This window comes from Pelmatolapia mariae, linkage group LG20 (assembly GCF_036321145.2).
Source record: "Pelmatolapia mariae isolate MD_Pm_ZW linkage group LG20, Pm_UMD_F_2, whole genome shotgun sequence".
Taxonomy (NCBI): Eukaryota; Metazoa; Chordata; class Actinopteri; order Cichliformes; family Cichlidae; genus Pelmatolapia; species Pelmatolapia mariae.
This window is the reverse complement of record NC_086244.1, coordinates 16,969,152-16,983,532: the sequence shown is the minus strand read 5'-3', so window position 1 is coordinate 16,983,532 and position 14,381 is coordinate 16,969,152. Positions and strand designations below refer to the sequence as shown.

Here is a 14,381-nt window from a genome sequence, read left to right as displayed (position 1 = left end):
AGAACATGGATGATATTGTCTCTTTTTCCATCAGGCGATTGGAAATGCAAAAACCACTCGCAATGACAACAGCAGCCGCTTTGGAAAGTACATCCAGATCGGTTTTAACAGACATTACCACATCATCGGTGCCAACATGCGCACCTACCTGCTGGAAAAGTCCCGTGTCGTGTTTCAGGTCAGTCTCACAGACTCGCTCAGGATGTTTGGTTGAACCTGATTGGTTCGTCTGTGTAAAGAGTTTGTTGTTTCTTTCTCAGGCGGAGGACGAGAGGAATTATCACATCTTCTACCAGCTCTGCGCCTCTGCCAGTTTACCGGAGTTCAAAGACCTCGCCCTCAGTGAGTCAAAAGTTTGGGAGTTGTGTTTTGGTTGGACGATTATTATTAAACGGGATAAAGTATTAGTCTAAAGTTGCGCTTCTTTAAGTCGGCCTCAGGGACAAATCGTTTGAGGATTATTCGTCTAAAAATGATTATTTTTCATCTCTGAACGAAAAAATTTATTTAGAGTTAAGGTTGAAGTCTTTTCCTGCTTCTTCATGTTAACAGGATTCAGCTCACTGCTGTGGAAGTTCAGTCAGTATTTATTCTGCCTGTAAATATTCACTTTCGTCTCTTGATCAGTTCTTTCTCTCCTCTCTCAGCCAGTGCAGAGGATTTCACGTACACGTCTCTAGGCGAAAACATTTTCATCGAGGGCGTGAATGACGCCGAAGATTTTAAGAAGACCAGAGAGGCCTTCACGCTGCTGGGTAAGAGTCATGAGTCTGTCCCGAACACCATGTTTGGTGGTTTAGCTTTCATTTCTTGAGGCATGTGTTTGTAGACGACCGCTGGTGGATGGTGGACTGTCCAGACTCTTCCGGTGTTTGTGCTTTCACTCTCGCTCCCATTCGTAGCCTCTTCATTGGCTCACCTTAACATTTGAAAACAGCACGTTTTAATTTGCTGTTAGCCTGTTGTCTGTTTCAGTCTCATTGACTTTTCACAGTTACTTGATTCTACACAGCAGCTTGTCTCTTACTGTGTGGATGTTCCTTTAATTGAAGTCAGAAGGGGCAGCGAATATTCAAGCTTGAGCTGGGAGGGCAGTTTGAGACCGTCTGTTTGACTTCATGAAAGTCAGTTCAGTTCCATTAATTCATCCATCTGATCATTCAGGGTCTGTGTGAGGAGAAGGATTTGGATTATGGATTTAACAAGGAGCCAGAGAAGAAATAAAGTGTTTTATTATTGTTTACAACTAGTAAAATATAAGTGGGACAAAAAGCACAATTGGCGAAAAACTCATCAGTGAATAAAGCACAAAAGTGAAAAAACTTGAAAGTCCATCCATCCATTCGCTTCTGCTTATCCTTTTTCAGGGTTGCGGGGGTGCTGGAGCCTGGGGTACGCCCTGGACAGGTCGCCAGTCTGTCGACGGGCTAACACATAGACAACCATTCACGCTCACATTGACTCCCGCATTCACACCTATGGGCAATATAGAGTTTCCAATTAACCTATCCCCACTGACTGCATGTCTTTGGAATGTGGGAGGAAGCCAGAGTTCCTGCATAGAACCTACGCAAACACGGGGAGAACATGCAAACACACAGAAAGACCCCGACCTGATGGCTGAATTGAACTCAGGACCTTCTTGCTGTGAGGCAACAGTGCTAACCACCGTGCTGCCCTTAACTTGAAAGTCAAAACAGTAAAACAGAATAAAAATACAAATATAAATAAACTTAATTAACATTAAGATGTGGGATGCATGCATTACAATGAGACCATTTTCTGCTATTAAAAACAAGTAAAAGGATTTTAAATTTAAAACTGCTCTTCGTTGTTTTGTCTCCATGCTCGTAGTAAGAACTCTGACTCTGGATCAGTTGTAGTGTGACGCTGATGGTCGAGCTTTCAGCATGTGCTGGTTTCAGATGCAGCGAAGCGTTAACAGAGACCTGCTGACCCTCCTGTGACTCCCTTAAACAGAAACTTCAGTCATGTTTTTGATCTACAGGTATAAAGGAGAGCAGTCAGAACAGCATCTTTAAAGTCATCGCGTCCATCCTTCATCTTGGGAACGTCGAGATCTGCTCAGACCGAGACGGGGAGTCCTGTCACATTTCGGTACATCTGCGGCCTTTCTTTCAGTCTCTTCTCAGCTTTTATCAGCGCTCTGACTTTGACTCTGTTTGTGTTTCAGAGGAAGGACGTCCACCTGCAGCACTTCTGCAGACTGCTGGGTGTGGAGCTGCAGCAGATGGAGCACTGGCTCTGCCACAGGAAGCTTGCCACCACCTCCGAGACGTACGTGAAGACCATGTCCACCAAGCAGGCGACCAACGCCCGCGACGCCCTCGCCAAGCACATCTATGCCCGCATGTTCGACTGGATCGTAGAGCACATTAACCTTTCTCTGCAGACGTCCACCAAGCAGCACTCCTTCATCGGAGTCCTTGACATCTACGGGTACGAAGCCCTGCGTCTAACCACCTGCTTCACCTGCTGTTGTTTGTTTTGGTGACCTGGATAAGAAGGTGTCTGTGGTTTTTCATCAGGTTTGAGACGTTTGAGGTGAACAGCTTTGAGCAGTTCTGCATCAACTATGCCAACGAGAAACTCCAGCAGCAGTTCAACTCTGTGAGTTTTCTGATGAACTTTAATGTAAATCGCCTCACCTCTCAGAATTTCACTGATTCAAACCGTTATCCTCCTACGTCCTCAGCATGTGTTCAAGCTGGAGCAGGAGGAGTACATGAAGGAGCAGATCCCCTGGACTCTGATCGATTTTGCTGATAACCAGCCGTGTATCGACCTGATCGAGGCTCGGCTCGGCATCCTGGACCTGCTGGACGAGGAGTGTAAAGTAAGACTGACCGTCACACACATTATATTTTTGTGATTTTGACATTAAAGTTCTTTTCTCCAAAACCAATAAAACTATAACACAAAAAGAACGTAAAACTGCTGTGTTGACTCTACTAAAGGATGGAATCAAGGAAAACCCTCAAACTTGTCTTTGGATGCTGAACAAAAAAATTTAACAATTTTAAAAAGATGAGTTTTTAGCTTTGCTTTTTAACAAGCTCAACAGAGTCTGCAGACTCAAACTAAAGGGGAGAGACTTCCAGAGTCCAGGTGCTGCTTTTGAGCTCTGTCACTTTCAGTTTTCAGCCTTGTACATGGTGCGACCTGCAGGCTTTGGTCACATGACCTTAGGGACCTGCTACGACATACAGGTGTAAAAGTTATTTGATGTATGCTGGTGCTTGACCATTCAGAGCCCTATAAGTGAGAACCAATCTTGAAGTGTACTTTGGAGTGGATGAGGAGCCAATGGAGCCGGACGAGTAGCAGTGTGATGTGACAAAACTTTGGTGGTTTGGTCAGAAGTCTGGCAGCAGTGTTCTGTACAGTCTGCAGATGGTCCAATGATGCTTTGTTTAAGCAGGTGAATAATGAGTTAAAGTAATCCAACCTTGAAGAAACAAAAGCATGAATAACAGTTTCCAGTTTTGCTTGTGAGATAATACTACTTAGTACTACTACTACTACCACTACAATATGCCGTAAGTGATAAAAACATGAATGACTGAACGTGACCATCTGAAGTAAAACCAGAGTCAAAATTTACCCCGAGGATTCCTGATGGAAGACTTGGCATAAGAGGCTAATGGACCAAGATCAGGGGTCCAGTATTAGAGCTGTATGCTTTTCCGGAGCACAAACAAGAATTTCAGTATTTTCTTCATTAAGCTGAGAAAATGTTTATCCATCCAGCATTTTACACAGTCTAAGCACTTTTGTGAGACATGCCGTTTCGATACCTCGTAAGGATTAAGGCACTATTAACGGGTTTTTGGAGCCAGAAGGGAATGTTAAGTTATAAGCTAATGCTAGCTAGCTTGGTTGTTGCATCCACAAATGCAGGTAAATAATAAAATCCTAGAGTTACGCTCACCTGAACTGAATTTCAGACTTCCTTACATATTAATGGTCCGATAATTATTTTTAAACCATCACCTGGTAGCTGGCCTATTTTATAAAGGCTCTTTAAGTCACCGTAACTCTGTTACCATTTGTGCTAGAGCGATAAAGAGTTAAAACTTCTTCAAAAACTCTCCAACAGCACAAAAACAATCCAGAGGTCCAGTTCAGAGACTACTTAGCTGAGGTGAAGAATAACAGACAGCTAACGACTACAGTCAACGTTTAATAATGCAAACTTTAAACAGGTGAGTTATAAATGAACCAATCATTTCCACCCATCCATTTCCCTGTAAAGTTGTTATGAAGGCGAAAAAATAAGTTGTAGAGATCAAAACTGTTGATTTCTGCTCACTTTTGGAGCCTCAAGTGGACACTGGAGGATGTGCGGTTTTTGGCGTCAATGCTGGCTTCATTTTCGTGTCCTGGAATCTGAAACTTAGTTTCATGTATCAAATATGCTTTGTTTAGATTGAAAGTCTGAGCTCATCACTCATAAAAACAACGTTTTTCCACAGATGTGAGACAGCTGCTTGTAATCTTATTCTTGCCTTATTTTTTTTTTGAGCACTTGCAAACACTTTGTCGTTTTTAATGGGTTGTGTGGAAAATGTAAGATGGAGAACTTTCCTGTAATATTTAGATTTTGATGATCCTCGGCGCCCTGACTCTTAGGGCTGTGATGAAATGGGGTTCATGTCTGCTCCAGTTCTCCCGAGCTGCTGTCGTGTTTAGACTGCGTGTCTGAAACTCTGCTGAGTGCTGCACTTTCTTGCATTTCCTTCTCTGGTGCTGATCTGTGTGTTTATCTGGTGTAAATCTCTCAGATCAGAGCTGATGATTTATTCATCCTCTCTCTCTGTCTTTGAAGTTATGATGATGATGTGGGACAGCACTGGAGGAGGAAATAAATGTGTTATTCAGCACTCAGGTAGCCCGAATAGATCTCCTCCATGAGCTGTTGTGTAATCTGTTTGTGTTTCAGGTGCCAAAGGGGACGGATCAGAACTGGGCCCAGAAGCTCTACAATAAGCACTCCAGCAGCGCTCACTTCCAGAAACCTCGCATGTCCAACATCTCCTTCATTATCATACACTTCGCTGATAAGGTGAGCCAAGGACTCCTCCACCAGCTGTTTGATGAGGTTCAGCGTTTGAGTATCCAAACACAGTACTCCCAGAGGAAACCCGATCTTTTTACTGGTTTTACAGAACTTCACAGGATGTCAGAGCGTAAAACAGAGCTGAAAATAAGCAGAATAGGTCAGCTTTAAAGTTTCCAGAGTCTGGGAGCGGAAATGAATGAAAGTGATTATCTGAAGGCAGAGTTGTCTCCACTGACAGATTAAAGCCGAGTGAGGACGTTCGCCCCCTGCAGAGGGTATTAAAAAGAGTCCTTCTCATGTCCTCAGGGTTTCACTTCACAGGAACGCGGATTCCTTAAACAGTCTCCTCAGGCTGTGGTCCAGCTGTTTATCACATTATAAAAACATCGAAAAGTTTCATATTTACATCACTTGGACAAATCTAGAATTATGAAGGCAAGACTATCTGATTTAAAAGGTGACCTGGAGAAATCGTATTAAGGTCCTTTTGGCTGATAGGGTGTATTTTAAAATACATGACAGCATACACCCTGGGCAGGTCTCCTTTCACACTTACAGTAAAGCTTGGAATGACTAAATAAAGCCTTGATCATGATCACTATGAAATATTTAGATATGCAGTAGAAAAAATAAAAAGCAAGGAGATGTGTTTGTATGTGAGTTTACAGTTTGAGTCCAGCTGCTCATCTTCATCTGATGGTTGACGCTCAGCTTGCCCTCTTTGCAGGTGGAGTATCAGTGTGATGGCTTCCTGGAAAAGAACAGAGACACAGTCTACGAGGAGCAAATCAACATCCTGAAGGCCAGCCAGGTACGAACCAGAACCAGGACTCAAATGCAGTTTTCTTCCTGTGAGATCAGAGACTCCAGCTGTGCGTCATCTGTTTAAGCTGCACATTTTGCACATTTTTGTCATTTGTGATGACAAATAATCATTTTGTCCTTCCTGCTGGTTTATTTGACCTTTATCTGGGTTTGTTGGTGTAGCAGGAATTCAATTTGCTTGTTTCTGATGAACTGGTGAACTTGAATCTTAAGATTATGCATGTCACATTTCTTTGACCTCCTTTTCTTTTTCTTTTTTTTTCTTCCCCTCAGTTTCAGCTCGTCGCCGACCTGTTTAGTGACAAAGACGACGTGGCCCCTGCCAAGTCTGCCAGAGTGAACGTCCGAGCGCTGAAGACTGTTCCCAAAGCTCCGAACAAAGAGCACAGGAAGACGGTGGGACATCAGGTGAGCTCTGCAGGACTTTCAGGAGCATTGTAGTGCTTCCTGCTGCTGTTCTCACACATTTCTTTTTTTTTTAGTTCCGGACGTCTCTGCATCTGCTCATGGACACCCTGAATGCTACGACTCCTCACTATGTGCGCTGCATCAAACCCAACGACTTTAAAGAGGCCTTCTCGTGAGTCAGCTTGTCTCGTTTTCTATTTGAATCAGAGGAAGTGATCCCAGGTTGTACACGCTGAGTCAGTTCAAAATGCTAACGAGTTCATTGTGGCACAGCCCAACAGGACGAGCAGGTCTGATATCACAGAGGTCATGACGAACAGGTTCTGCATGGGCGTGAGAACATCGACCTGCTCAAACAGGATCCGCTTCCAACTAAATTCTTATTTATTCAAGCAAAAAAAAAAAACCAAACCCAAAAAACAGCCTGAACCAAACCAGTAGCCAAACCGCTCCTCTCCCTCCAAACGCAGCGAGCCGCATTCTTCCACAACAGCTCACTTCAAAAATAAATGTTTCACTAACGGCCGTCACAGCGGGCAGCGCCGCAGAATTTTTACACCAAAGGGATTCCCCCTAAAGCACTTTTTCCTACAAGTCACAAACACCAGGAACAACACGTGTGCCTCATAATAAACGTGCAAATTTACTTAAAAGATATCCATCAGTTCAAATTAATCCGCAAACTTAATGCTGCATAGTTTACATCAAAAAGTTATTATTATTGTTTTTAGTAGTACTAGTAATAGTAGATGATGAAGAAGTAGTAGTAGCAGTAGTTTCTGTTAATCCTCTCCACTTAAACTTAAAATAGGTTCTTTTGTGCACTGTGTCGATGTTGATTTATATTTGAGTAATGACAGGATTCATTTTTAGGATTCAGACCGACTACAAACAGCCGTGTTATTATGTTTTTTCTGAAAACAATCACATTTCTGTGAACATTTTCAGCTAAGTTCAGTTTTTGTGGCTTTGATGATTGATGAGATGATTCTGTGAGTGTTCGCTGGGAGCTGTCATCGTGTCATCTGCTGATGCTGCTCAGCACAAACCGCTCTGTGTCAGCGCGGGTAAATTAAATAAAGCGCCTCAGTCACATGTCAGACTCCCACTCGGCTCTCAGCTGACCAACTCACTCAGTCTGCTGTGAGCTGACTCTGCTGTTGTCCCGATGAAGAGGATGAGGTGAGAGGAAGAGTTTGGGCTGCGGGACTTTAAATGATTCTGTTTTGGGGGGATTGACGCGTTTCTTGTTTCGCAGGTTTGACTCGCGGCGAGCGGTGCAGCAGCTCAGAGCCTGTGGAGTCCTGGAGACGATCCGGATCAGCGCGGCCGGGTATCCGTCCAGGTGAGTCCAGCTCTGCTGCCAGCTGTCATTCAATCATGTGACCCCTCACCTGGTTTAAGTTTCATGGTCAGAGCGGTAGGAAAATCCAGCAGCTCTCTGCTTGTCTGTCTACTCCGTTTCCTCGAGGCCTCAGAGGGTGGAGAAGTCTGTGCCGCCATAATGATCTGAAATCTAATAACCAGTCATGTGAACGAGAAACAGAACTCTTGTTTTTGACAGTTTAACCAACACGACATGAAGTGAAATCACAAAGTTCGCAGAACTGATGCCCGCATGTGTCGTGTGTCGCTCCTCCAGGTGGACGTACCCAGATTTCTTCAACAGGTATCGAGTCCTGATGAAGAAATCCGACATGACGACAGCAGACAAGAAGCTGGTGTGTAAAAACCTGCTGGAGACGCTGATCAAGGTGGGAAACACAGCAGCATACACACCGCTTTCATTAAAGCTCAGCGATGTGCAAAACAATACTTGTCCAGACTTGCTGAAGGTCTTTTCATTCTCAGTCCGGACCTCGCACCTGACCATTCAACTCTTAACTCTGACCTATGAATGATTCCAACATAAACCAGCCCCTGACTTGAGGGATGAACCAGCGTTGTGTCCACACAAATTTACATTTAAAATTAAATTTTTGTCTTTAGGCGCTTTATTTCTAGCAGCCTGTCACAAAAACGCACCATTTGTTTCAGAATCCCCCCCCCCCCAACACACACACACACACACACACACAGTTGGATATAAAATTAGTCATGTTACTTCTACCTAAATAAAAATGAGCCTGTATGTTTAAATATAACATAAACTTTCTGTTTCAGCGCTTGATAATTTGTTGTTTGTAAAGCTTTTATTCACATTTTGCACACCAACTTTTTAGAAGGTCAACTTTAACAAAAATGTCATTAAACTTGTCTGCATTTCATGTAGAGGGATTCTTTCGTGTGTGCTTCCACATGTCTCACACATTTATTTATTTATTTGATAATTCATCTGATTTAATCGGCCCTCACCCTCGTTTAAATCTGTCTTTCAGGAGCCCGACATGTTCCAGTTTGGAAAGACAAAGATCTTCTTCCGAGCGGGTCAGGTTGCGTACTTGGAGAAGCTCCGGACTGACAAGTTCCGCTCGGCCTGCATCAAGATCCAGAAGACGGTCCGAGGCTGGTTGCAGAGGATCCGATACCGCAAGATCCGCAAGATGGCCATCACTCTGCAGAGATACGGCCGAGGCTACATGGCCCGCAGGTGAGCCACCAGGAACTCTGTGAGTGATTCAGTGAAGAGGCTAGAAAATGAGCTAAACTGCAATCAGCCGATATAATAAATGATCATCCAGAACTCCAGGAATGAAACTGTTTTAATTTACTGTGTAAAGATCAAATTATTCCATGCTTCTATTTTCAAGTTCTTTGTGTCAGCCAATCAGAAATTGAAACTTCACCGCCGCCATGTTTAAGGTCACATTGCAGCGAATCATGTAGTGATGTTAATGAATGTTCTTCCTGCAGGTACGCTGAGTTCCTGCGTCAGACACGAGCGGCCATCATCTGTCAGAAGCAGTACCGCATGGTGAGAGAGAGACGCGAGTTTCTGAGAGTGAGACGCGCAGTGGTCACCATCCAGGCGTACGCCAAAGGGATGTTCACCCGCAGGATTTACCAAGAGGTACAGCCGCCATTACTGCTCGGTGTTAGCAGCGACAAAACTGCAGTGTTAAAAAAAATAAGCAAATAAACAAGGATAGAGACAGAAATCTGCATAAAATAAAAACGGCTTCATTAAACACTGAATCTAACTTTACTGAAGTTTTCATGAAGCTGTGAGCAGAAATATGAATATCTGCTGGATTTCATTTAGTTTTGAATGCTTTGAATCACATTTGGCTGCAAATTAAGAAAAAAAAAATCACGATCTGTGCACTACTGTTAAAAGAGAGGTCAAAGGTCAGTGGTAGACAAATGCACTGACTCTAGTTCTTTCATGTTATCAGCAAACGCAAACGCGAGTTGTTGTTTTTTTTTCCCCAAACATGGGTGTTAAGTTTTAAACATGCAGCTTTTAAGTGCCTCATGAAGCAGCTGTGGATGAAAGAGAAGTTCCTCTTTACAGGAAACCCCTGAATGGAGCTGGGACATGTGTTCATAAATTTATGTGTTTGTTATGTAATCGTTGGACTTTCTGTCCCGTTCTTTAGTCTGTATGAACTTTGAGTGTTAAAGCCGATTCTTTGGGAAGACTCGGCTCAGTTTTTGATGTCTCATTAAACTGGAAACAAAGTTAAAGGAGGAATGTGGTCAGGCGGACGCTCTGATTGAATGAATTTGTGTGCCTGTGCGAGCTGTTAGTCCTCCAATCATGACCACCTCTTCATCTGCTTCTACAGTTCCTGCTGCATCACAAGGCGATGATCATCCAGAAGAATGTACGCGGCTGGATGCAGAGGAAGCAGTTCAGACGAGCACGCAACGCCGCCATCACCATCCAGTGCGCCTTCAGACGCATGCACGCCAAACGGCAGCTGAAGCAGCTGAAGATCGAAGCTCGCTCTGCCGAGCACCTGAAGAAGCTCAACACGGGCATGGAGAACAAGATCGTTCAGCTGCAGAGGAAAATGGACGACCAGGTACGCCACCAAGCGTGTTTTTATTCTGAAGGGCACTTTATTCTGAAGCTAGTCTGTTAATTACACACAATAAAACATGACGAATTGTATTAAAATGGAGGTCGTCCTATTTGATAATATTCAGTCTTCTAAAGGTTTAGATGAGCAGCAGCTTCAGGAGTTGGTGTCCACGCTGCTTCTGTAATAATGTGAACATGGGGTGAATAAAGGTCATATTAGTTTGAGTTGTCGGAGTGAAGAGATGGTAGAGAAGCAGAAATGTGTATTGATGATACAAAAGTGGGTTTTTATAAGACTTTGAACCGTCCCACTCAACACCAGCTTCCTCTAAGATCTGTTAAGTGTCTTCAGTGGACAGTACATCAGAGTACACCACATCTCCCCCTAGTGACAACCAAGTGTAAGTGCAGGTTCACAAACTGCACCTGTTTAATTAAACCTATAGATCAGAGTCGATCTATGATGTTATGTTTATGTGACTACACACAGACAGTGTTTCTCCAAACAGCTCAAACATAATGTTTCCACTCATGTCCTCTCCTGTGCAGTGATACTGCTTTAAAACGCTTTTTCATTTATTTATTTTTTGTCTGTGAACAGTCATGTGGACTGATGTCAGATGCTCTGAATCATGTTTTAAAACTATACAAAAAGATGAGCAGAAGCAGATTCACATGATTCCAGTGAAGTTGTTCACTGGAGTTATTTTGGGTAAAGAGATTTATTTCTTCAAATAATTTAATCTAAAATCAGCACACAGGAGAAAAGTCTGTTAAATACAGTTATTTTTATTTTTCTGCTATAATCCTTTACAAATCATCACCTGTGAGCTCCTGTGTGCAGCAAACATGTCGATGAATAGGATATAACGATCCAGGTCCAAGTCTTGATTAGCTACAATAAATATGAGTTATGATGAAGTATTGGACCAGTGTACATTACTTTGTAACAAAGGCTGTGATGTACATGATAATCTCACTGCTGCTTCACCTGCTCACCTGTGTCTCTGCTTCAGTCCAAAGAGCTCCGCACTCAGAATGAGCAGCTACAGACGGTAAACACCTCGCTGGGCTCAGAAGTGAACAAACTGCAGAAGCAGCTGGAGCTGCTGCGCAGTCAGCAGGAGGACGGAGGCCAGGTGAGGTCGCTGGAGGAGGAGCTGGAGCACTTGAGGAAGGAGCTGGAGGAGGCGCATGCCCTGAGGAACAAGATGGAGGAGGAGCATATCAGCGAGAAGATGGACCTCACACAGGTGGGCGAGGGAGACAGACAGACAGAGCACACGTCCCGTCAAGGCTATTCAGAGGCTTTGCTGCAGTAAAAGTGCTCATACTACACAGTAAAAATACTCATATCAAGTAAAAGTCCTGCAGTGAAAGTCAAATTATATGAATATAATCAGAAAATATTACTTCAAGTATTAAAAGTAAATGTATTCACTGCAGAAAAGTTTCCTCGGTGGGATTTTAATGTGCTCACTGTTCCAGCTTTGACTCATCAGAGGTGTTTAAACTGATTCAGTGTTACTGTTGTAAAACTGGCACACAGCGACGTGTGTGTGTTAATCACTGTGTGTGTGTGTGTGTGTGTGTGTGTGTGTGTGTGTGTGTGTGGTTCAGAGGGTGGATGAGCTGGAGAGAGAAAACTCCCTGCTGAAGAGCGAGAAGGAGGAAATGAACCAACGCATCCTGCAGCACTCAAAGAGCACAGAAGGTAAGTTACCTGGAAAACAGACCTGGATTAAGATGTGTGCGAGGATGCATGCAAGCGACACACTCACACAAGAGTCTCTCTGTCTGAAACAGGAAACACGAGTCAGACCGAGTGAGTCACTTTTCCTCTGTGACTGTCTTTAAGCTGAGAACAATGATTTATTGATGCCTTCCTGCAGGCCTGCTTCTCAATGGCCAACAGAAACAGGAAGTAGGAACGAAGGTGAATTCAGTCAGAAAGTCCGACAGGAAGCAGAATAAAATCGAAAAGTTTATCAGAGACTAAAGCACCGATGACTATAACACACACACAACTTGCCTTGTAAGTCTTACATCTAATTGACAAAAATTCTTTCCCTAACCCTAACCATCAAAAATGAATGCCTAACCCTTAGGTTATGGTTAGCCTAAACCTAACTGTAACCCTGAGACTAAAACCACATTTTGAGCCTCAAAAATGCCCTCGTCGGGTCTGGAATTTGGCCACCACAAGTATAGTAAGAGTCAAATTTTTGGTCCTCACAAAGATGTATAAGTACACACACACACACACACACACACACACACACACACTTCAATCAAACAGTCTGCACAGTTTATTTCCATTCATACTTTCACTAAATGAGTTCTTTCAGCCAATCAGCAGCAGGTAAATGTCTGTGTACCTGAAAGTTCACCTGAGTTTAAAATCTGCCGTCTGTGCTGATGAATTGCTGCACCAGTGGCAGCGAGCAGTGCAGGAAAAACAAACCAGACTGGAGACACATCAAATTTATTTACTTAGTTATTTAGTTTTGTTTGTTTTTATCCAAGTGGAGCGATTACTGCTGAAACCACAGGAAGCTCTACAGCTCAGCTTGTTCTCGTGATGGACCTGCTGTGTCCTTGTGATGGACTTTTCCTTCCTGGTTTTAAATGGAAAGTGTTTAAGTGTCTTTTTATGGAGCATTTATAGAACTTAAAGCAAGCACAATTAGAACATTCAGTTACAGTTCAGAGGTTTATCATCAATGTGAATTTAACACCTTCATGTTTGGGAACTTTTTTCATCTTCTTCTGAAGTGAAGCAGGCTGTGAAGAACTTACAGCTTTACTTACTGAAAGCTGCCGTTCATTGATGGATGTGTGTGTGTTTCAGAGGAAGTGAGCAGTGTGTCTCTGCAGTCGGAGCTGGATAAGGAGAGGGAGCGCTACCAGAACCTCCTCAAAGAGTTCTCCAGGCTGGAGCAGAGATATGACAACCTGAAGGAGGAGATGTCGCTCAACAAGGTGACCTCCTGACCTCAGAGAGACGTCATCATAAACACACTCACACACTGAAATTTATATTTGGAGGGCAACAATGAACTCCAGGTCATGGTGCAGTCCTTCAGTCATTCTCTGATTTAGAGTTCTGAATTAGGAGAAGTAAAAATGTCTTTTTCTTTCCTGCAAATCTTTTGACCTCTTTCTGACCTGATGTTTAAAAAAATTTTAAAAAATAAAGCCTCATATTTCACATTTCTTCCGAGTGTCTTTGAACCAGAGAGCTGGAGGTTGTTCAGTTCGGTGCTCACATATGTGGAGATGTAACCAATCATATTCAGTTTTTCTTTTATTCAGAAAAATATCCTGGGACCTAAAGGCTTCATGAGAACACTCTAATAACACCATTATGAAAAGAAAAAATATTTTGTTAAGTAAAAGTATTAAATTGCAGTGATAACACTGTAAGGTTGATCCCTGCACAGATGCAGTGGATAAACTAATCAAGGTGTTCTTTGCAGTCTGATCTTATCAGTCAGAAAACTGTTAGTACCAGAATGATGAAGGCATCGGGAAAGGTTAGAGTTGAAACAGACTTAAAAACCTACAGCTCTGCGACACAATCATCACAGCATCTGAACTCAGATGTTCTCAGAATTTTTATATCTGAGAACTTCTGAGGTTTTCTAAAAGTTTATGGTTTATTCTAGTTTTTCTTCCTAGACCTTCAGTCTACATTTTCCACTTTTATATCAGCGACTTTAGTACATCTGTGGTGACTTTCTTCCTCCTGTCATCCTGCAGTTCCAGCCTGGCCACAGGAGGAACCCGTCCAATCAGAGCAGCCTGGAGTCGGACTCTAATTACCCGTCTGTCTCCACCTCAGAGATTGGAGACACTGAGGACTCCATTCAGCTGGTGGACGTGAGTCAGTTTGTACTTTATCTGCACAGAGCAGGCATCAGATCGCACAAGTAAAGAGCCAGGGATGGAAAAATAGAGGGCGTTCAACACAGTGACGTTTAACTAACAGGATTTCAGTAATGATGTGGGTGAAGTGTGATTATAGATTCTCCAGAAGTGCATGCAAGTTTGTTCAAATGTTTTGCTGCAGTATATTCAGTTATTCATTTAAGCTGA

General features: G+C 43.1%; 1 protein-coding gene across 2 annotated transcripts in view; it reads left to right on the top strand.

The window, feature by feature from the left end:
• The window catches only part of myo5b (myosin VB), a 45,989-nt gene that overhangs the window by 18,953 nt on the left and 12,655 nt on the right, over window positions 1-14,381 (top strand). For both annotated transcript variants that reach the window (XM_063463947.1, XM_063463946.1), the window contains exons 6-25: window positions 35-178; window positions 261-342; window positions 648-755; window positions 2,009-2,118; window positions 2,195-2,460; window positions 2,550-2,631; window positions 2,717-2,857; window positions 4,964-5,086; window positions 5,811-5,894; window positions 6,182-6,316; window positions 6,391-6,488; window positions 7,575-7,661; window positions 7,959-8,070; window positions 8,695-8,906; window positions 9,170-9,326; window positions 10,045-10,284; window positions 11,300-11,536; window positions 11,904-11,997; window positions 13,135-13,265; window positions 14,046-14,165. In XM_063463947.1, the coding sequence (XP_063320017.1) occupies window positions 35-178; window positions 261-342; window positions 648-755; window positions 2,009-2,118; window positions 2,195-2,460; window positions 2,550-2,631; window positions 2,717-2,857; window positions 4,964-5,086; window positions 5,811-5,894; window positions 6,182-6,316; window positions 6,391-6,488; window positions 7,575-7,661; window positions 7,959-8,070; window positions 8,695-8,906; window positions 9,170-9,326; window positions 10,045-10,284; window positions 11,300-11,536; window positions 11,904-11,997; window positions 13,135-13,265; window positions 14,046-14,165 (2,763 nt within the window). The remainder of the gene's footprint in view (window positions 1-34; window positions 179-260; window positions 343-647; window positions 756-2,008; window positions 2,119-2,194; window positions 2,461-2,549; window positions 2,632-2,716; window positions 2,858-4,963; window positions 5,087-5,810; window positions 5,895-6,181; window positions 6,317-6,390; window positions 6,489-7,574; window positions 7,662-7,958; window positions 8,071-8,694; window positions 8,907-9,169; window positions 9,327-10,044; window positions 10,285-11,299; window positions 11,537-11,903; window positions 11,998-13,134; window positions 13,266-14,045; window positions 14,166-14,381) is intronic.